This window comes from Triturus cristatus, chromosome 10 (genome assembly GCF_964204655.1).
Source record: "Triturus cristatus chromosome 10, aTriCri1.1, whole genome shotgun sequence".
Taxonomy (NCBI): domain Eukaryota; kingdom Metazoa; phylum Chordata; class Amphibia; order Caudata; family Salamandridae; genus Triturus; species Triturus cristatus.
Window position 1 is genome coordinate 816535885 of NC_140593.1, and position 21008 is coordinate 816556892.

Genomic DNA, 21008 nt, shown 5'->3' on the forward strand with positions numbered 1-21008 from the left:
TGGTGCGCTTCGTTTTGCGTCATGAATGATGCAAAACACAGTGTAATGATTGCACTGGAGGCAATCATTACACTGAGGGTTGCCACCCTGTCCCCTTTTGGCCCCGCCCACCGGGATTTGATCTTTTACTTGCGGCGGGAGACAGTGTCTCTCAATTAGCCGCTAAGCACTTATTTTTTCGTATTACGCGTTTGCCTTCAACAATGGCTGACATGCATTTTATTTCTCTCCTTATATCCTCCCCCCCTCCTCCTCACCGCTACCCGCCCTCTGTGTCATCTGCCACCCGCGCTTTATGCTTTTTTTAACTTTACTTTTTTAAGCACGGCGCCCGCTTTAGGCACCGCGCTCACTTTATTTATTTCCCGCTCCACTTTTCCTGTCAAGGATCGCAATGTTGTGGACGGCATTAAAGGTAGGCGGTACAGTATTGTGTTACGCTTTACAAATAATGTTTAGTGAATGGATTATTTCTACATGTTTCGGGCCTTTTGGAATACGTTAATGGGGATTCCATTAATTCAGCTTCTGAAAAGTTAAGGACGCGCGCTGGGCTTGAGGACAGTGTAAGCGCTCTGGGCCCGTGAAAGCACGTGAGGAGCACACTGTTTTCCCTGCAGCGCGTGCAGTACTGCACTTCCCTCGTGGGTTCTGAACAATGAGAGGGGAGAGCTGAGGTGGAAGAAGTGTTCTCCCTGGCGGTTGCTGTGCTAATGAGCCCGTCTTATGTGCCGGCTGACATGAGTGAAGAGTGGCTCTGTGGCAGACGTCCTGCTGCCCTGAATTTGCGGTGTCTCCCCCCCGTGGAGACCAGGACGCGGGGGCTTGGGGGGGGAAGGGGATTCCGACCTGCGTGCTTTGTGCCTCCATCAGCCACTTCAGGACTGGCCCGCTTCTCCAGTAAGTGAGAGCCGGCAGCAACACGGAGGGCCACAGCCCAGAGAGGAGCCCTGCGGGCTAGTTGTGGTGACCAGGGCTGAGGAGGAAGGGTAGGGCGATGCTCGCTCAGCCCCCGGTGCTTGGGGAGTGGGGCTGAGCTTCACAGCGTATGTAGCAATTGCACCGCTGGGTCACAGGCAGCTGCTTGGTGTGAGGGGACCTAGGGTGGTCCTCCCGGTAATGGGCATGTATGCCCTTTCGTACAGATCCATACCTTGAAAGTGCATCCCCTCAGTGGTGGCCACCTCTCCTAGGCCTGCTGCAGCTGCACAGCGCGTTAATGGGCAGCTGCATGTTTCTAAAGTTACACTCGCGGGGGAGCTACGCGTGCCTGTGGGGGCCTTAATTGGACGTTGCCACTCGGGGTTGACTTCAACAGCTGCCCTGATCCCCATCGGAAACTTGCCGCACTGATTGCAGTAACCACCGGGTATGAAACAGGAACACCGTATTTCTTGTATTAAGAGCGCTGAGGCTGCTCCTTGTGTGTTTATGGCACGACTTACATACTATGTACAAGTTGGAGTCATGTCAGCGCCTTAACTGGAGTTAGCAGTAGTTTTGCTGAGTCGCGATCACTTCATATTTTGGTGAATACCACCCTAGCTAAGCAAACTGTTCACCAGTATGATGGAGACATTTGCTCCCTTGGACCGTAACTGTGCACATACCTGCTGAGTAAATGTTTAGGGTTGAATTTAGCACCCAGAAGTCCTGAAAACCCTGATTTACGGCATTCATAATAACTAAAAGATTAGATAATTGAGGTAAAGCAGGATGGTTCGTCAAGAATCACACAATTCGGTGCGCTTTTTATTTCTCCCCTTATATCCGCCCCCCCCCCCACCATAGTGCTCCCCACCACTACCCGCCCTCTGTGTCGTCCGCCACCCGGGCCTTATGCTTTCTTTACTTTAATAAGCGCGGCGCTCGCTTTAGGCACTGTGCTCACTTTATTTCCCGCTCCGCTTTTCTCCTAAAGGATCGCAACATTGTTGACGGCATAATAGGTAGGCGGTACAGTATTGTGTTATGCTTCACAAATAATGTTTAGTGAATGGATTATTTCTATACGTTTCGGGCCTTTTGGAATACGTTAATGGGGCTTCCATTAATTCGGCTTCTGAAAAGTTAAGGACGCGTGCTGGGCTTGAGGGCAGTGTAAGCACTCTGGGCCCGTGAAAGCCCGTGAGGAGCACACTGTTTTCCCTGCAGCGCATGCAGTACTGCACTTCCCTTGTGGGTTCTGAACAATGAGAGGGGAGAGCTGAGGTGGAAGAAGTGCTCTCCCTGGCGGCTGCTGTGCTAATGAGCCCGTCTTGGGTGCCGGCTGGCATGAGTGAAGAGTGGCTCTGTGGCAGCCGTCCTGTTGCCCTGAATTTGTGGTGTTTTTAACTTAATCAAAGGCGAGACCTATTGCATTTTCAATGCTTGTTCTGACATGGTGTTGGTGCTTTTAGAACTCTGGGCACTTTAGCACTGCTGTCCAGTGTAAAGCGCGGATGCTGTCAGTGGTAAACATGGTAATATTGGTCTACACCTGTTTGGCCTATTTAATTTACCTGTCAGTCCCTTGTAAAGTGGTACCTCATATACCCAGGGCTGGTAAAATAAATGCTACTGGTGGGCTTGCAGCGCTGATTGCGCCACCCACCAAACTAGTCTTTCAAACCTATCCCAGGCCTCTGCCACTGCAGGGCCTGTGCGCGCCGTGGTACTGCCGCTGTGACATGGCACCTAAAGTGTGAGCCATGTCTGTGACCCCCCTTTTTAGGTCTCGCCTGACCCAGCGCATGCGCTGGTCTGGCGAGACTTATTGAGAGGGCTCCAGAAAGTGCTACCAGGCCAGCCTAGAGCTACAGTGCAGGTGCGCGTGCCGCGCTTTACCGCGATTACTTTCACTTTTGCGGCCGCTTTTATGTTTGATCGCAATCACTTTCGCGGCCACTTGGCATAGCCAGTAGGTCTCGCTTGTGGGACCTTATAAGTATTTAGTTATGCAACTGTTGCATGGCTAAACACTTATAAGGTCCCAAAGGCGAGACCTATTGGCTATGCCAATGCTTGTTGCTGCATGTCAGTCACCCCTAAGGTAGGCCCTAGCTAGCCCTATGGGCAGGGTGCATAGTAGGTGAAAGGTAGGCCATGTACCTTAAGTGTGTGACATGTCCTGGTAGTGACAGACAGCCATTTTGGTTTCTCACTACTGTGAGGCTGCCCTCCCATAGGAATGCATTGGGGATTCCCTGATAAGTGTTTCAGTGGTAATTCCTGATATGAGAGGAGCAGAGTGGTCAAGTTTGGTATGTTTGGAATAGTATTAATAAATGCTACGCAATAGTGTGCGCAGATTTATTATAACTATTTTAGAAATGCCACTTTTAGAAGTTGGCATTTCTGTGTGCTATGTGTCTGCCTGCCTGATGTGAATTGCATGTCTGGCTTTTGAGTGACAGGGGCTGGTGAGGTATGTGTGGCTCCAGGAGGAGCAGGGTGAGTCAGCGCTAGGCTGAATGGAACATCTGCATTTGGAGTAGTGGGAGGAGAAGTCCCTGAATAGGTCCGTGCCTAGCCTGTACAATGCTGGCTCCGTCCGTTGTGGTGTGTCTGATCACCAAGCCCCCACTTGACAAAGGGGAAGAGGAGCCCTGTAAACAGAGTGCTCCACACCCCCCAGAACCAGTTGGAACTGGTTCCCTCAAGCCCTGTTTCAGCGCAGACCAAGGGAAATGAAGCATAAATGTAGGGGCTGTGACCCCATGTTTTTTCCGGTTGTTCCTGTGCAGCTGGGGCCCAGGAGGAACCGCCACAAGGGCTTGCCTCCCTGCTGGAGGACCCTGTGTACTGGCCTCCCTGGGCCCAGCTGTGCCCTTGGACTGTGAAGGGCCCTAGCGCCTCGTGAGCGCTACTCCGTTATTTCCAAGGAGAAGGGAGCGTTGGTGCCCTGCAGCGCTGGGCTGCAACGTGTGCGCTGAGGGAATCCCGACGTGGGGATTTCCCCCTCGCATTGCCAAGGAGCGGGTGCCCACCCCGCGTTTTGCTAAAAGAGCGGGTGCCCACCCCGCCTTTTGCTAAAGGAGCAGGTGCCCACCTCGCATTTTGGTAAAAGAGCCAACCCCGCTTTTGGTTTTAATTACAGCGGGAGTCCACCCCGCGTTTCGAGTAAAGAGCGGGTGCCCAGCCCCCACTTTGCCAAGAAGAGAGGCACGGCTGGCCAGGCAGGCCGCCTGGTTCTGGGCGGACCGCCTGCATGGTCTGCGGACCAATCCGGGTAAACAAAGAGCCGGAAGTCGGACGAGGCTAGCCTGACTGGAGGTGGAGCATCCCTCCTCCTGAACGAGGAAGCCGAGAGCCTTGTGGGTGCCGACGGAGAGCGAGACCGGTGACCCAGAGGCGAACAGTGCCTCACGGGTGCAGCCAGCGGCCCGGGAAGTAAGCGGAGTGTTGCGCCTGCCCTGCACCGAACTACGGCCCCAGTGGGGAGACCAGCGGAGTCCCGAGAGAGCCCCGGTGAGTGGGGGTTGACACCGCAGAGCGAAGGAGCTGAGTTGGGGCTCCCAGGGCACAGTTGGTGCTTGTTGGAGGCATTCGATATTCAGGAGTCACGGAGAGGGGCTACTCCAAGGGGACAGTAGTGCCAGAGTCTGTTCTGTTCACAGCTGCACCACAGTTGCGGGCAGCTGCACGTTTGGGCCCCATGTTATTTTAGACCCCCACTGGGGCTCATGAGGCACAGTGGGTGCCAGTGCTTGTTTATTTCATCAACTGCGCCGCCGTAGCGGGAAGCTGCAACGGTTTGGGGCCATTACTATTGCCAGGAAGGGGTGAGCTGCACCCTACGCCCCCAGCGCATTTGCGCACCCAGGGCTTTGTGGCCAGATCCGTTTAGAAGTCCCAGAGTGGGATTTGGGGGCATTTATTGTCTTCATAAGGAAAGGAGTGAGATACACTCTCCCAGTGCATTTGCGCACTTTGGTTTCTGCTGCATGGGCAGCCTAGGGGCCAGTAGAAGGCCCTACAATTTAGCGCCCTGACGTTTTGGACATAGGGCTTTTGAGCCCCAGTGAAATGCTAGTTGGCCTGGGGTCATTTATGTGATGGTGAAAGGGCGCAAGGCCCTAAGGTACTGTTTGCGCTTTTGAAATGTTATTGTGGTGCACGGTTTATGCCTTATGTGATGCCTATGACGGATGCGATTCATGTCTACTGTTATTGCCTCATGGTGATACCTACTGCCTAATGTGTTTATGCTTATGAGGTGATTGCATAATGTGTTTATGCTGGTGATACCAAATGCATAATGTGTTTATGCTTATGAGGTTATTGCATAATGTGTTTATGCTGGTGAGGTCTAATGTGTTTGTTAATGAGGTTTGGGCCCAATTTGGTTATACCTAATGTCATGCTATGATATTTTAGGATGGTGTCTAATGCTAATGTGATAATGCTGAGGTCATTATGGTACCATTAGTTACTGGTTATGTTTTATATTTACTTACCTGTTCTGATGGTACTGACAGTGGCCCAATTGGCCCTGTCCTGTATATAATCCCCTGTGAATATTTCCTAGTGCCAGTTGGCATAGTGTAAATGTGTGATTATGTTTCTAATATGTTTCATAATTCAAAGGCTATTATTGATATAACCTTGTGTGGAGTTTCTTTTATGTTGTGCCTAGTGGGTTGCTGCTGTGTGTGTGTGTTGTGCAAGCGCTTTACATATTGCCTCTGGGATAAGCCTGACTGCTCGTGCCAAGCTACCAAGGGGGTGAACAGGGGTTATCTTCAGCGTGTAACTACCTTGCCCTGACTAGAGTGGTGGTTTCTGCCTGGCTTGGGCGCAACCCCTAGCCAAACAGAAATCTCATTTCTAACACACTGTATGCAATGTTAGAACAGTAAATTGGCCACCATATCAGGACTCGTGCACTTTCGCAGGTCACAGTATGTGAGCGCATCATCAGCCATCTAGGAAAGGGATTCTTTTAATTGCTCACACATTCCAACAATGCCTGCCTTGTGTGCACATGCATTTTAATGCATGAATTTGCTTGGCAGTGCCAATAAAGCATTGGCAAAACATATAGCTTTGCATTTTAAAGGCAGGGCCTGTTGGCTTTGTCAATGTTTTTTTCACTGTTGCAGCCATTTGTTCATGCTATTGTCAGCACTCTAATATGTTATGTGTATTTGTAAAGCACACTACCACCCGCAAGGGTATCCTGGCTCTGAGCATGTGTGTATGCAACCATGCCTATGCTAGATTGGTTAATTGAAAAGCCAAGTCTTCAGCTTCTTGCAGAATTCAAGGAGAGGAGGCGGCTCTGATGTGAATTAGGAGGCCGTTCTACGCTTTAGGAGTGATTTAAGTAGGCCCGTCCTGATCTGGTTCTGTCTGTGCATGGCATGGTTGGTGGAAGGAGATGCAACTGTTCAGCTAGGTGTGGCCTCAGTTGTGTAGTTCCTTGAAAATGTGTCTAAGAAGTTTGGTATGAGCGGGGTTTGTTTATCAGAGTCTAGTGGAGATCACTGAGGTGTTTTGTGATTTGGGTTCTGAGTGGGAGGTTGAGGATGGGTTTGGCTGTCGAGTTCTGGATGGTTTGTAGTCTTCTAGTGAGTTGTTTGGTGATCCTGGCGTAGAGGGTGTTCCTGTAGGCCAACTTGCTAGTGACTAGGCCATGAGTGGCAGTTTTTCTAGTGTTGCTTGGGAGACATTTGAAAATCTTCCTTAGCGCCTTCAGTGTGCGGAAGCAGGGTGTAGTGTCAGCCTTGACTTGCGCACTTATGTCCAGTTTGCTGGTGATTGATATTCTGAGGTTCCTGGCATGGGAGCGAGGTGTAGGTCTGAGTTCGGCCAGCTACTTGTAGGTGTCCCATGGTGAGGTATTCTCGCTGAAGATCACTACTTCTATCTTGTTGGTGTTGAGCTTAAGACAGTTGGCTTTCATTCAGTTAGCGACTTGGGTCATGCAGGTAGGGAACTTGTTTCTTGTGTTGAGGGTCTTGTCCGAGAGGAAGATTGAGTTGCGTGTCACCGGCGGAGGAGCGAATGTTGATGCGTGCGAGGATGACATTGGCCAGAGGAATTATGTATGTGTTGAAGAAGGTGGGGCTGAGCAGTAAACCTTAAGGCCCTCCACTGATCAGTTTGCGGGCTTCTGAGGAGTAAGGGGCTTGGCTGACTGCTTGTGTTCTATCTGTTAAGAAGGAGCAGATCAGCAAAGAACGGGTCCTTAAATGCCAATCGTGTGTAGGTGCCTGATGACCATGAAGTGTGAGACCCTGCCACATGCTGCAGAGCGCTCAAGGAGAATGAGGGGTGCCATGTCTCCTCTGTCAAGGAGCATTCAAATGTCACCTCTGGTAGTGATGAGTGCTCCTTCTGTAATGTGGTTGGGCATGAGTCCTGACTGCGTGGTGTTGAGCAGCTGGTGGTTGGTGAGGTGTCGGTTGAATAGATTTTGTAATAACTTTACCAAGTGTGGTAGGAGGTAAATGGGTCTGTAGTTGGAAAGCGTGGCTGGGTCAGCAGATGGTGTCTTGAGCAGGGGCATGATGGTAGCATATGTCAGGGGTGCTGGAATGTGGAGGACCCAATGGAGGCATTAAGGGTGGGTATTGTTGCTTCTCTGATCAGTAAGAATCCTTTGGTGAAGGTGTGGTGGGGGCAGGGGTCTGGTGGATGGTCTTCATGGTATCAGTCATTTCGAGAGTAGTAACAGCGGCCTGTGAGATCTGTATTTGTTGTTTGGTAGTTATCGAAAGTTGAGCCTGACCTAACAATGGCTTCCATACTGGTATGTTCCTTTGCAGATCCCGATAGTCTGTCCTTAGGTATGCTGTCCTAAAGTCTTGTGAAATCAGCAACAAATGATCAAGCTGTGAGATGCACTTCTTGGGTTCATGTCATTCGTTCTCCACCAATTCTCTGATTGTGACATCCTGCAGTAGCAGGTTCAGTAATTATCTTGCGCCGGCATGCTGCTGCTTTTCAGTATGCCTGACGTCTCTTATTTATCGGGCTGAAGAGCCACGACTAACAAGCACTGACAAAGTCAATGGGTCTGGCTTAAAACTCAGAGTGCGAACCAGACCTAATAGTTTTACCAGTGCTTGGTTTTATTGTAATGTGTAGGTTGGTCTTGGTGTCAAAGGTGTATGGCTGTGCTGTAGGGCAACTAATGTGAGATGTCTTGCAATAAAACAACCTCTTTTTCCCCCCATGATAAGCCACCCTACGGGTACAGAGTTTGGTTTAGAGGCAAGTTGAACAGTGGAGTATGACATAAGTAGCTTAGAATAACAGAAAAAAGAGCACATAATATGGTGAACATAAAAGGCATTACCTGCTTTTAGCAACATCTGAAACATACATTTTGACATCATGGTGGGGTTCTCCTCAATCGTCCTTTAAAAAAAAAAAAATGTTTTAAATAAATGTTATTGATTTAATGCAAGCCAGTTAGAATACAAGCAGAAAAACATATGAGCCGGAAAACAAGTACAAGCAACAGAAGAGTAATAAAAGTGAGAATACATACAGTTTATATTTAGCAGCCAATCTTAAACCATAAATAAAAGAAACGGCAAAAAAAAAAAAAAAAAGGAAAGAAAGAGAAGAGTGGCCAAAGATTATACTACTTTGCCCTCAATCCATTGCAAGATTGGCGCCCAAATTTTCATTCCCATAGTCTTTTTTTTTTTAGATCCTTTTGTTCTGTAGCTAGCATATTCCAGATTATATATTGCTAATAACCGTGCACGCCAGGTACGAAACGATGGTGGTTCACGACTAATCCACTCTTGAGTAATACATCCTCGAAGGATTGCCATAAAAATAAATACCAGGTTTGTTATACTCATTCGATATCTCAGAAGAGACTCCTAAAAGTACTTATTCTGGTGTTATTGTTATTACAGATCCAAGTACTACAGTGAGAAAAGATTGAATTTCATGTAGCAAAGATGTTAAAAGTGGACAACTAAAAAACATGTGAACTGCATCAGCAGCAAATAACCCACATCTACCGCATGCAGCACCAGTTGTTGATCCCCATTTGGAGATTTTTGCAGGGGTATAATATAGATCAAAAATAGCCATGAAATGCTGAGCACGCATTCTACCCGTCAACATCACAGAATTAGCAAGCAAAATATATGTCTGAATCGAATTGCTATCGCAGTTCATCTTCTCCGCCCATCGCTGTTGGACATCCAACATATCATCAGAGCAAGAAGATAATAAAAAATTATAGTATACGCCTATCCTTTTTTTAGTATATAAAGCGTCGATAATAGGGATTTCGACAAGTCCAGAGCAATCCAAAGAGATCATATTCTTAAGAAAGCTATGGATCTGAAGGTACTTCAAATAATCCACATTTGTAAGATTAAACTTAGATTGAAGTTCCACAAATGTTATAATACGGTTATTATACCATAAATCGCCTAAAGAATGAATGCCACTATTCCCCCATCTCGTCATTGTATAGTCTCTAAAGATAGGAGGAAAAATATGTGTTGACGTCAAAGGGGTATATCTACAAATGCTGTGAAACCCTACGTGGCGGCGGATTAACTTCCAAACAAAAAAAGCGGCTTTCAATATCTTAAATTTTGTTTTTTTAGTAACTGGGTTCTATATTAGTTAACAAACATCCACGCGCCTCAACTCCCAGAGCAAATTCATAAATTTAAGGAGCATGGGATTCTTGTATTCGCGCATTCGCGCCAATTATCAAAGGAGAAATAAACTGTAAAACAGATGCTAAATAATAAAATAAGAAGTATGGTGTACTCCACCCCCCTCTATCCTTAGGAAGAATCATCTTCTTATACGCTCTGCGTTGACGTTTATAACCCCACAAGAATCTGGCCGCCATTCTCTCAAGTTCTTTAAAAAAAAGTAAGAGGAAATTCTAAAGGGACAGAACGAAATAAATATAAGAATTTGGGGAGAATTAACATTTTCAGCACATTATTCCTCCCATATAAAGACAAATGCAAATGATTAATGCGCTCCAGCATAGAGTTAGCCTTTTTTAGAATTGGTTTATAATTAAGTTCCAGAATAGCAGAAACTGGGGTAGTAATCTGAATACCCAAATATGTGGCCAACGTGACAATATTGAAATGCGGCCGAAGACGAGCCAGAGAGATCTGGCCCCCTAAGAGAATTTGCGTTTTAGCCATAGTGAGTTTATACCCAGAAAATAAACCAAACTTAATTGCCAATGCTTCCACCTTTGGGATAGCTTTGACAATATCTGTTGTGATCACAACCACGTCATCGGCATAGGCTAGTGCTCTATAATTCACTCCCGCGACCGAAACTGGGGAAATATCCTCCGTTTGATTCAGTTCTTTAAGAAAAAGATCAATATAGATAGCGAAAAGTAATGGTGAAGCTGGACAGCCCTGTCTAGTCCCCCGACTGATAGAGAACAAGGCAGATGAATTTGTCCCAATTCTAACACAAGACAAAGGGGATTTATACAGGGCTTTCAAAGCCGAGATCATAATAGGTCCAAACCCCTTCAAAGAAAGCATATCCCAGAGATAGGACCACGCCACCCTGTTGAATGCTTTTTCAGCATCCAACCATAGATGTTTTAGTACCCTGAGCCCAATCCATGAGGGCAATAACCCTGCGGACATGGTCCGTAGTGTCCCGCCCGGGTATAAACCCATGTTGCCACTTAGAGACTATAGTAGCAATTATCCCTGATATTCTTGAGGCTAATATTTTAGAAAAGACTTTACTGTCTGCATCAATTAGCGATATTGGCCTGTATGAGGCCGGGTTGGTGGCAGGTTTATCTGTTTTCAAGAAAGCCATTATTGTTGATTGTCTGCAAGAAACAGGCGCTGTCCCTTTCTGTGCTTCTAAGAAAGTGGACGGTACAAAAGGGGGTGGTGATGGACGGAGCATCAGAACCAATCAAACACTCACACCCAGTCAACAGATCTGGGTTTGATCCATCACCGTTCTTTAGCCCACTCTGCCACCCCAGTTCAGACATGGCCATATGCAAATCAGTCTGACCCTGTGCCTCATGGGAACAGTCCAGCCCTAACTGCCAAGCCATGCCTTCCCTGGACCGGAAACAAGCTTCCTAGGACCGGTTTCTGTCATTTCAGCCGTCTTCAGCCAGGCTTGCTTGAATCCAGTGGCAAAGTGAGCAAGGGACTCACGTCTGAGCATACCCTGCCAACTTATGGCGAACAAAGCGGTGTGAGTGTTTGATTGGTTCTGATGCTCCGTCCATCACCACCCCCTTTTGTACCGCTTTGTTCGCCATAAGTTGGCAGGGTATGCTCAGATGTGCGACCCTTGCTCACTTTGCCACTGGATTCAAGCAAGCCTGGCTGAAGACGGCTGAAATGCCAGAAACCAGTCCTAGGAAGCTTGTTTCCGGTCCAGGGAAGACATGGCTTGGCAGTTAGGGCTGGACTGTTCCCATGAGGCACAGGGTCAGACTGATTTGCATATGGCCATGTCTGAACTGGGGTGGCAGAGTGGGCTAAAGAACGGTGATGGATCATACCCAGATCTGTTGACTGGGTGTGAGTGTTTGATTGTTTCTGATGCTCCGTCCATCACCACCCCCTTTTGTACCGCTTTGTTCGCCATAAGTTGGCAGGGTATGCTCAGACATGAGTCCCTTGCTCACTTTGCCACTGGATTCAAGCAAGCCTGGCTGAAGACGGCTGAAATGCCAGAAACCGGTCCTAGGAAGCTTGTTTCCGGTCCAGGGAAGACATGGCTTGGCAGTTCGGGCTGGGCTGTTCCCATGAGGCACAGGGTCAGACTGACTGTTCCCATGAGGCACAGGGTCAGACTGATTTGCATATTGCTATGTCTGAACTGGGGTGGCAGAGTGGGCTAAAGAACGGTGATGGATCAAACCCAGATCTGTTGACTGGGTGTGAGTGTTTGATTGGTTCTGATGCTCCGTCCATCACCACCCCCTTTTGTACCGCTTTGTTCGCCATAAGTTGGCAGGGTATGCTCAGACGTGAGTCCCTTGCTCACTTTGCCACTGGATTCAAGCAAGCCTGGCTGAAGACGGCTGAAATGCCAGAAACCGGTCCTAGGAAGCTTGTTTCCGGTCCAGGGAAGACATGGCTTGGAAGTTCGGGCTGGGCTGTTCCCATGAGGCACAGGGTCAGACTGACTGTTCCCATGAGGCACAGGGTCAGACTGATTAGCATATGGCCATGTCTGAACTGGGGTGGCAGAGTGGGCTAAAGAACGGTGATGGATCAAACCCAGATCTGTTGACTGGGTGTGAGTGTTTGATTGGTTCTGATGCTACGTCCATCACCACCCCCTTTTTTTTTTTTTTTTTTTTTTTTTTTTTTGAAACCGTTTATTACAGAATCCAAAAGATATACAAAGATGGGCCTACAACCTTCAGGCCGGTCGCTAGCAGACAGAAAGAGCATATAATACAAACAGTAGAACACACGCTGCGGCAGAAGAGAGATCACAGGAGTTGAAAGAAGCGTTGGCATCCACACCATCCGGACCCCACACAACGGTTTCATTTTTATATAAATAACGAAGAAACAAGTCCACAAGGCAACCCACAATCGGAAACAATAGCATGTGCTCCCCTGGGGGGGGACCCTACCGGTCCACAGGAATATCAAGGGGGGGGATAGGTCGGGACGGAGACAAAGTGAACTCAAGCCCAGAACCAGGAAGACAAGCAGGCTAAGGAGACGGGGCCGGTGACGGATCAGGCATCAGCGGCGGGGTACAGATTCCCCCATGGTAGGCGTTCCAGGGGCCCCACACTTTCACCCATTTCCCAGGCATACACCACCTTTTCCCGAAACATACACCAATCCATGTTGTCCTTCCACGCCGAGACAGTCAGTGACCTCTGGGAACCCCACAATTGCGCAATATCACGCTTGGCCACCATATATCCCAGAGTCACCCACCACGTCTGCGGCACTGAGTAGTCGGTTGGCTCCCACACATTCAGGAGACATCTCCTCGCCTCGGGCAGCAGCGGCACATGCGCAACTGCCTGCAAGACCTCGTGCACACCACGCCAGAATCGCGCCACCTCCGGGCATTCCCACAATATATGGAGAAAGGTCCCCAAAGAACCACACCCACGCTTACACAACCCGTCCACAGCATAGCCCATACGCATCAGACTCGGCCCCGTAACATAGACCCTATGGAGTATCTTGAGCTGGACGAAGCGAAGGCGAGCCGGTATGGCCACCTCTTTCGGGGAGGCCACCGCAGACACCCAGTCCTCGTCATCCAGCTCCAATCCATCAGCCCCCCACGCCTCACGAAGGCCAGTCAGCAGTCCCGAGCGATCATTGCACCACCCCCTTTTGTACCGCTCTAAAAAAGTGGACAGCATGTCTTGTTTCAATAAGTTCCTAAACAGCCTATAGAACTCCAGAGGGATGCCATCAGGTCCCATAGCTTTGCCTGAGGCAAGTGAAAATAAAGCCAGCTCAATTTCATCCCATGTAATTTCAGTGTCCAAAGCCTGAACTTGAGTGGTAGTTAATTTTGTAATATTATCCAATGAGGAATAATTCAAGAAAAGCTCATTAGAATATGATAGAGCATCTTGCTCGTAAATCTTTGAATAAAACTGTCGGAATACCTCAAGGATTTCATCGGGATTATTATGAGTCAGCCCATTAGCATCCTCAATTGCAGTGACAACATTGATGGTCTCTTTTTGTCTTATTGTTTTTGCCAGAATCCTACCAGAGTTTTCGCCCATTTCATAAATCTGTGATCTAAATATTGCCGTCTGCTCAGCCACTTTAGTTGCTAACACCTCATACAGTCTAGCTTTATGTATATCTAGAATGGTTTTAATGTAGTCTGTGTCTTGTGATAAACTAATAGAAATGATTAGTTTAGCCTCCCATTCCTGGATCGCTTTATAATAACAATCAAGCTTATTCCGGATATTCTTTTGCTTTCTAATCGAATACGACAAGGTCTCCCCGCGTACTCCTGCTTTAAAAGCATCCCAGACATTTTGGATTGAAGCACTCCCTCTGTTAAGCTAAAAAAATTCACTAATCCATTTCCCCATAGATTCTATATATGCTGAATCCGCCAGTAGCTTCCGGTCGAAAGACCAAGTTCTCACCGGGGGTGTATCTGGTCTATCAATTGTAACCTCTATCAGAACCGGGTTATGGTCGGAAATTATTCGTGGAAAAATTTAAACACAAGTGTTATGATTAAATCCTAAAGTAACAAAGAAATAATCGAGTCGACAGTTTCTGATGTGGTGCACAGAAGAAAGTATACCCCGGTGACAAGGGATTTTTATCAAACCCGACCTCAAACAGACCAAAATCCAACACTAGAGCTCTTAATGCCTTAAATGTCTTTTTTTTCAAGCCTGAATATATTGAAGTGCCCCGTATGTCCAAACCAGCTTTCATATGAGTATTTAAATCTCTGCAAAAAATTAGAGGGGATGGCCAGGTGGCTAATTCTAGATTTAAAAAATTTAGTATGTCAGGATCATCTGTATTGGGGGCGTATATTGAGCATATAGTCCAAATAGTTTATTATCAAAGCAGATTTCAATAATCATCCATCTGCCATACTAGTCTACTTTGGATCGTTTCAGACTGGCCAGTCCTTTCCTCAGAAGAATAGCAACACCTCTAGTGGTAGTACCTTGACGGGTACAGCCCAATAGCTGCATACCCAAATCATTAAGTAAATGTCTATCATTCCAAACCAGGTACGTTTCCTGAAGACACAATAGGTCAAGGTTCATATTCTGTATTAATTGAGCGCAAACCCCCTTTTTCCCCTATTATTTAGACCACAGATATTCCAAGAGCAAATCCTCAATATACCCATCTTGTTAAAATTAATCCTAGCGTACTACCTCTACATGAATCTAAATTAGCACAAATCTCCCCCCAAAAAATACCAAGAAAACAAAACCCAGAAAGAACACCCTTTTATTTTAGAACTCCGATTGATTATAACATTAGACTGTATGTATATCTGCAAGAAGATATAGCTAATCAAATTCATGATCATCTTATAGCATATGTCTTTCTCTGACCATTCTTTTGTAACCAAGCTTGCCCCCTCCGCACCCCAAACCCACCAGCTCACACAGCTGCCCACCCCCTCCCCTGTCACTGTCCCTACCCTGACCCCTACCCATAATGGGCCAAGGGACTGAAGAGTCCCTACCATGTGATGTTGTGAGAAGTATCCTGTGCCTCGTGGCTCGCTCTACAGCGTATAATATGTCAAGCATAATAAATGAAAAAGCCAACCAAATAAAATTCACTACAGGTTAATTTAAATGAAGTCAAATAGACCACGAGAACAGTGAAAACTAATGTCTCAGCAGCATAGAAAAAAAAGCAGGGGATATGCTCATAATGTGGCTGACAACTCCTTAGCTGCCCCTTCAAATATAAGAAAATACGTTCTTGATTTATGAATTACTTTCAGTTTAGAGGGATTGAGGAGGAATGCTTGGGCCCCCTTAGCCTGAAGAGACGGAATCAGCTGGCGAAACTGCCAGCGTTGTTGGACAGTCGCATGACAATAGTCAGGCCGAACAAAAAATTCCAGGCCCTTTCCCCAGCGCTTTCGATCTGGTCTGGCTAAATCGTACAGAGCCTCTCTGGCCAAAAAATTATTCAGGCTGATCAATATGGCTCTTGGCCTAGCAGTATTACTAGATCTAGTATTCGTTTGAAATGGAAATCTGTGGGCCCTTTGGAGTTCCACGTCCCACTTCCAATGCGATAATTCTGGAAAAGCTTCAACAAAAAGTTCACTAACAAATTGCCTAGCATTCCCCCCCTCGCTCCCCTGGGGAATACCCAAGATATGTAAATTATTACGCCGCGATCTATTTTCAATGTCAACCAGTTTCCAGTTAATCTCTTCCTTTAAACCCTCCAAGGAGGATAGCTGTGCTTTTTGAGTATTCATCCTGTCCTCAATTTCGGAGATCCTCCCTTCAACTTCAACCACCCTTGCAGTGATTTCGGAACATGATCTGGCCACTCGCTTAGATTATTTTGCAGCTTCCGTACAGCCCCTTGTGTTCGTAGATTCTCAGTTCTCGTTTCTTCACGATGTTGGAGCATGAGCTGGTAAAGTGTGCTCAGCGTAACCACAGGAGCCTGAGAGTCGTCTGTATTGCTTGAGCTCTTGATAGTGGGAGAGCCAACATTAGTTCCTTGAATCGATAAAATGGTGTTTTCGTCTGTCTCCCATTCTGGACTAGCCGGAAGCCCCTCCACCTCAATCTCCTAATCATCTTCATCAGGAGAATTCCTGTGGTCCTGTGAACTACTCAAGCTGTTAACACTGACTGCATCACCCGTCACCCCATAATGATCTATGTCCCCTTCAAGGCTCTCAGATTCCTAAGCATTAGACAAATCCGACATAGAATAAAAATTTCCTGCAGAGTCAACTGTATCAGAATCAGTATCTCCCGCCGGTACCAAAACCTCCTGTATTTTATCTCTGACAGGAATCACGGCTGCAGAGGAATCAGTCTGAAACAAACTTGCATTGTCAATGGTCTTGACTGCACGATCCGCAGTATCGGAATATCCTTACTTTGACTCTTCTTCTTCTTTTTAAACATTCCTGGTATTTTAAATGTCGTGCCAGGGCTACCTGTCCCAGAAGCCACCTGAGCAGCCAGTGAAAAATTAGATGGTGTAGAAACGGGAGATGCATTGGAAGATACTTCTGCTCCCAGATCGGTTAGTACAGGTTGAGGATCTTGACTGGATCCGCTGCCGACAGAGGAACCGACGGTGGGAGCATTCTGAATAAGAACTGAAGCGGCAGCCGTAACCGCTCTAGTTTTAGGCTTCTGAAGGTGGGGCTGAGCAGTAAACCTTAAGGCCCTCCACTGATAAGTTTGCGGGCTTCTGAGGAGTAAGGGGCTTGGCTGACTGCTTGTGTTCTATCTGTTAAGAAGGAGCAGATCAGCAAAGAACGGGTCCTTAAATGCCAATCGTGTGTAGATGCCTGATGACCATGAAGTGTGAGACCCTGCCACATGCTGCAGAGCACTCAAGGAGTATGAGGGGTGCCATGTCTCCTCTGTCAAGGAGCATTCAAATGTCACCTCTGGTAGTGATGAGTGCTCCTTCTGTAATGTGGTTGGGCATGAGTCCTGACTGCGTGGTGTTGAGCAGCTGGTGGTTGGTGAGGTGTCGGTTGAATAGATTTTGTAATAACTTTGCCAAGTGTGGTAGGAGGTAAATGGGTCTGTAGTTGGAAAGCGTGGCTGGGTCAGCAGATGGTTTCTTGGGTAGGGGCATGATGGTAGCATATGTCAGGGGTGCTGGAATGTGGTGGACACAATGGAGGCATTAAGGGTGGGTATTGTTGCTTCTCTGATCAGTAAGAATGCTTTGGTGAAGGTGTGGTGGGGGCAGGGGTCTGGTGGATGGTCTTCATGGTATCAGTAATTTCGAGAGTAGTAACAGCGGCCTGTGAGATCTGTATTTGTTGTTTGGTAGTTATCGAAAGTTGAGCCTGACCTAACAATGGCTTCCATACTGGTATGTTCCTTTGCAGATCCCGATAGCCTGTCCTTGGGTATGCTGTCCTAATGTCTTGTGAAATCAGCAACAAATGATCAAGCTGTGAGATGCACTTCTTGGGTTCATGTCATTCGTTCTCCACCAATTCTCTGATTGTGACATCCTGCAGTAGCAGGTTCAGTAATTATCTTGCCACCGGCATGCTGCTGCTTTTCAGTATGCCTGACGTCTCTTATTTATCGGGCTGAAGAGCCACGACTAACAAGCAATGACAAAGTCAATGGGTCTGGCTTAAAACTCAGAGTGCGAACCAGACCTAATAGTTTTACCAGTGCTTGGTTTTATTGTAATGTGTAGGTTGGTCTTAGTGTCAAAGGTGTATGGCTGTGCTGTAGGGCAACTAATGTGAGATGTCTTGCAATAAAACAACCTCTTTTTCCCCTCATGATAAGCCACCCTACGGGTACAGAGTTTGGTGTAGAGGCAAGTTGAACAGTGGAGTATGACATAAGTAGCTTAGAATAACAGAAAAAAGAGCACATAATTTGGTGAACATAAAAGGCATTACCTGCTTTTAGCAACACCTGAAACATACATGTTGAAATCATGGTGGGGTTCTCCTCAATCTTCCTAATTGTTTTTTTCTGCTCTTTCTGTAGATGTGTACACCAGCCAACACTCCTGCCACGCCACCCAATTTTCCTGATGCCCTAGCCATGTTTTCTCGGTTGAAGGCCTCCGAGAGCCTGAGTGGCAACAGCCCGATTGGATCCATGGCTACTTCACCACCACTTCCTCCCCCCCACCATGGAAGCTTCAGCTCTGCTTGGCCTATGATCCCACCTTCCAGCCAACACCATCAACAAAGCATGTGGACTCCCAACCCACCTCCTCCAGCTTCCGCAGGCCATGCGGCTAATGGCGATAGTGAGCCCAAGGCTGCCATGGAGGCTGAAAGATGAGGCACAGGCCGAAGATGTTAGCTTTGTGTTGGTGTCCTTATCACCCCTTCCCTACCAGGAGCGAAAAATGGAATTACCCTGAGAGCAGACCATCCGATGTGTGACGTGTGGAGCCGCATCTGGACTACAGTGCGTGCCATTGTGTGATGTACGCATTTAGCAGTTTCCGGAACACAAAACAAGCCTTTAAAAAAGGAAAGTAAAAACAGGTCTGACAGATCTCCCCAGAAGTGTGCCTGTGCTCAAGCTGACTGCCTGTGCTGGCTCTTCAGCTCTGTGATTCGAAATGGTAACTACGTTTTTGTAATTTTCAGATGAGCACGCTTCCTGGAACCTCAACGTCTTGGTCAAGACAGCACTGCAAACTAGGGAAAGGAAATTGAGTCTGGGTGTTTGTTTTGTGCTCTCAACTGTTATGAGCAATTGCAATGCTTAGGAAGCGCCAACACCACCAGACTCAACCAATCAGGCACTAGAATGTTGTAGGTGGGATGGCGAGTGATAAATCAAGTTCAAGAAAATAAACTGTGATATGATATTGGATTTTTATCTTTTAACTGATTTGCTATTTTAAAGTTGAAACCAGGGAGAATTGTTATTGGGGGTTAAGACTGCAGATTTGAACGAAACCCCCAAACACCCCAACGAAATCAAGTACAATTTAATCATCAGGTATACAGTATGGTGTAATTTCTGCCTCGGCAAAGTACCTCAGTCCCTCGCTACATCACAGTGAACAGGAGCATCATGTTTAACCTGTTTTTGTTTGTTTCTTTGTTTAGAGAGAATGAAATAATGGAGTGGACAAAATCTTGTGCCGTTCGCATGATGACACCTTCTGAAGTAAATTAAAACCAATACTAACGTGCATGAAAAGCCTGCTGTTTCTTGATTGATTACCAATTGCTGAAATTAATTGATCTCCAGATGCCATTTTTACGTGTGGCAGTATGATTCAAGTGCTGCTTTGCGAAGGTGGGCATAGTTTTGCCTTCCTGCATTTTCTGTGCATTTCCTGAATTCGAAAAGGGTTGTCCATCCCACAGGAGTGAAGCTGTTAAGACTAAGAACTTGGTCAAGGTAGACTTTCTGACAAAGACTTAGGGCCTATTCACATACTCAATTTTGTAGCACATGAAATAGTATTGATGTATACAAAGTGAAATTCACAAACCTACTGGCGGAGACCTCCAACTCTGCTCTCCCTATCTTGTCTATGTGGAGGGAGATCTCTGCACATGTGAGTATATGAAAGAGCTGTAAATGTGGGAAAGATCATTGGTAGTGGTACGAAAGTGGGGAATAACTTCTCTTAAAAGGGAAGGGGTTAGGGCGGGGCATGTGACTACAAATGCACATTCGCAAAAGAATGAGACCATTGGGATTCACAAACGACACTGAAAATATTGCAGCCTTAAAGGTCACACAAGAATTGTGAATTTCCTCCAGCCTAGTCTTGGAGTAAATCTAGCACCACACATTGCCACTCACAGTTTCTGAAACACATACTACCGTATAAAATAATGGAGGCAGTAAATTAAAATAACACCTGTAGGAAATAACGTTTAAAAGAATCGAATTATTTAGACTTTTAAATTAAATATGTGTATGTGTGTGAACGTTGGTGTAAAAATGATACACGTTAATTAATGTTATTATTTTAAAATGTAATTGTTAATTAACTTTAATAAAAATATATATATTTGGAAACATTAAAATTAAAAAAATACATTTATGAAAACATTGCTTAATTATGATTACATAATTAAAGATAAAAATGCTAATGAGGGTGCATTTTTTGTTTTGTTTAGAAATTAATATAGAATATACTAATTTAAATTATTTAATCAGAATTTATTTTGACGAGTTAATGTGCTGTAAAACTTGACTTTATTAGTTGTAGGTTAAACATAATTTAAAATTAGTTAACATTTATATTTACAAGAAAAAAAAATATATATATATATATATATATATATATATATATATATATATATATATATTTATTTATTTGAAATTCATAAACTCTATAAATTTTTCCCTGTAGTTTCCCATAAGGAGATCACCACCGAAATCTCCGGAAATGAGGGAGTGAAGTCTTGAAAGTCTACATTTCAGTGTAAATCTACACTCTGAAATGGTGAATTGCACATACTCGTGCGTAGATTCATGCCTAGGTGCAGGAATTAATTTACATGTGTAAATGTACCTTTTGGAATAGGCCCCATACTGAACAGAGTCAGTCCTTGGAGGTTGTATTCCTTCAGACAGAGACTGTGTTACAGTTCCTCGGTGGTTACAAGGGCTTCCACAAATGATGCTGCGCTTGGTCACTGTGGCACAGGCTGAATAGATCTACATCTTATACATGGCTGCCCTTCTGACCAAGCTGGCGTTGCTCAGATCTGAACCTTTCTATGGCCCTTCGCTCTAGTCTTAAGCAGGGCTTATCATTGGAGGTAATGTTCAATTGTGCCACAGGTGCGTTTCCCCTCTGACAGGCAAGGCTCTTCTTTTGATGCTACTCTCACTCAGGTCATGTATGTGTTCT

General features: G+C 46.2%; 1 protein-coding gene across 1 annotated transcript in view; it reads left to right on the top strand.

Annotated features, from left to right (window-relative positions):
- The window catches only part of LOC146790057 (UBA-like domain-containing protein 2), a 78629-nt gene extending 59296 nt beyond the window's left edge, over positions 1 to 19333 (top strand). Inside the window, exon 3 of the mRNA XM_085628404.1 lies at positions 18155 to 19333. Coding sequence (XP_085484530.1) covers positions 18155 to 18457 — 303 coding nt within the window. The 3' untranslated portion in view covers positions 18458 to 19333. The remainder of the gene's footprint in view (positions 1 to 18154) is intronic.
- Positions 19334 to 21008: the final 1675 nt, after the last annotated feature.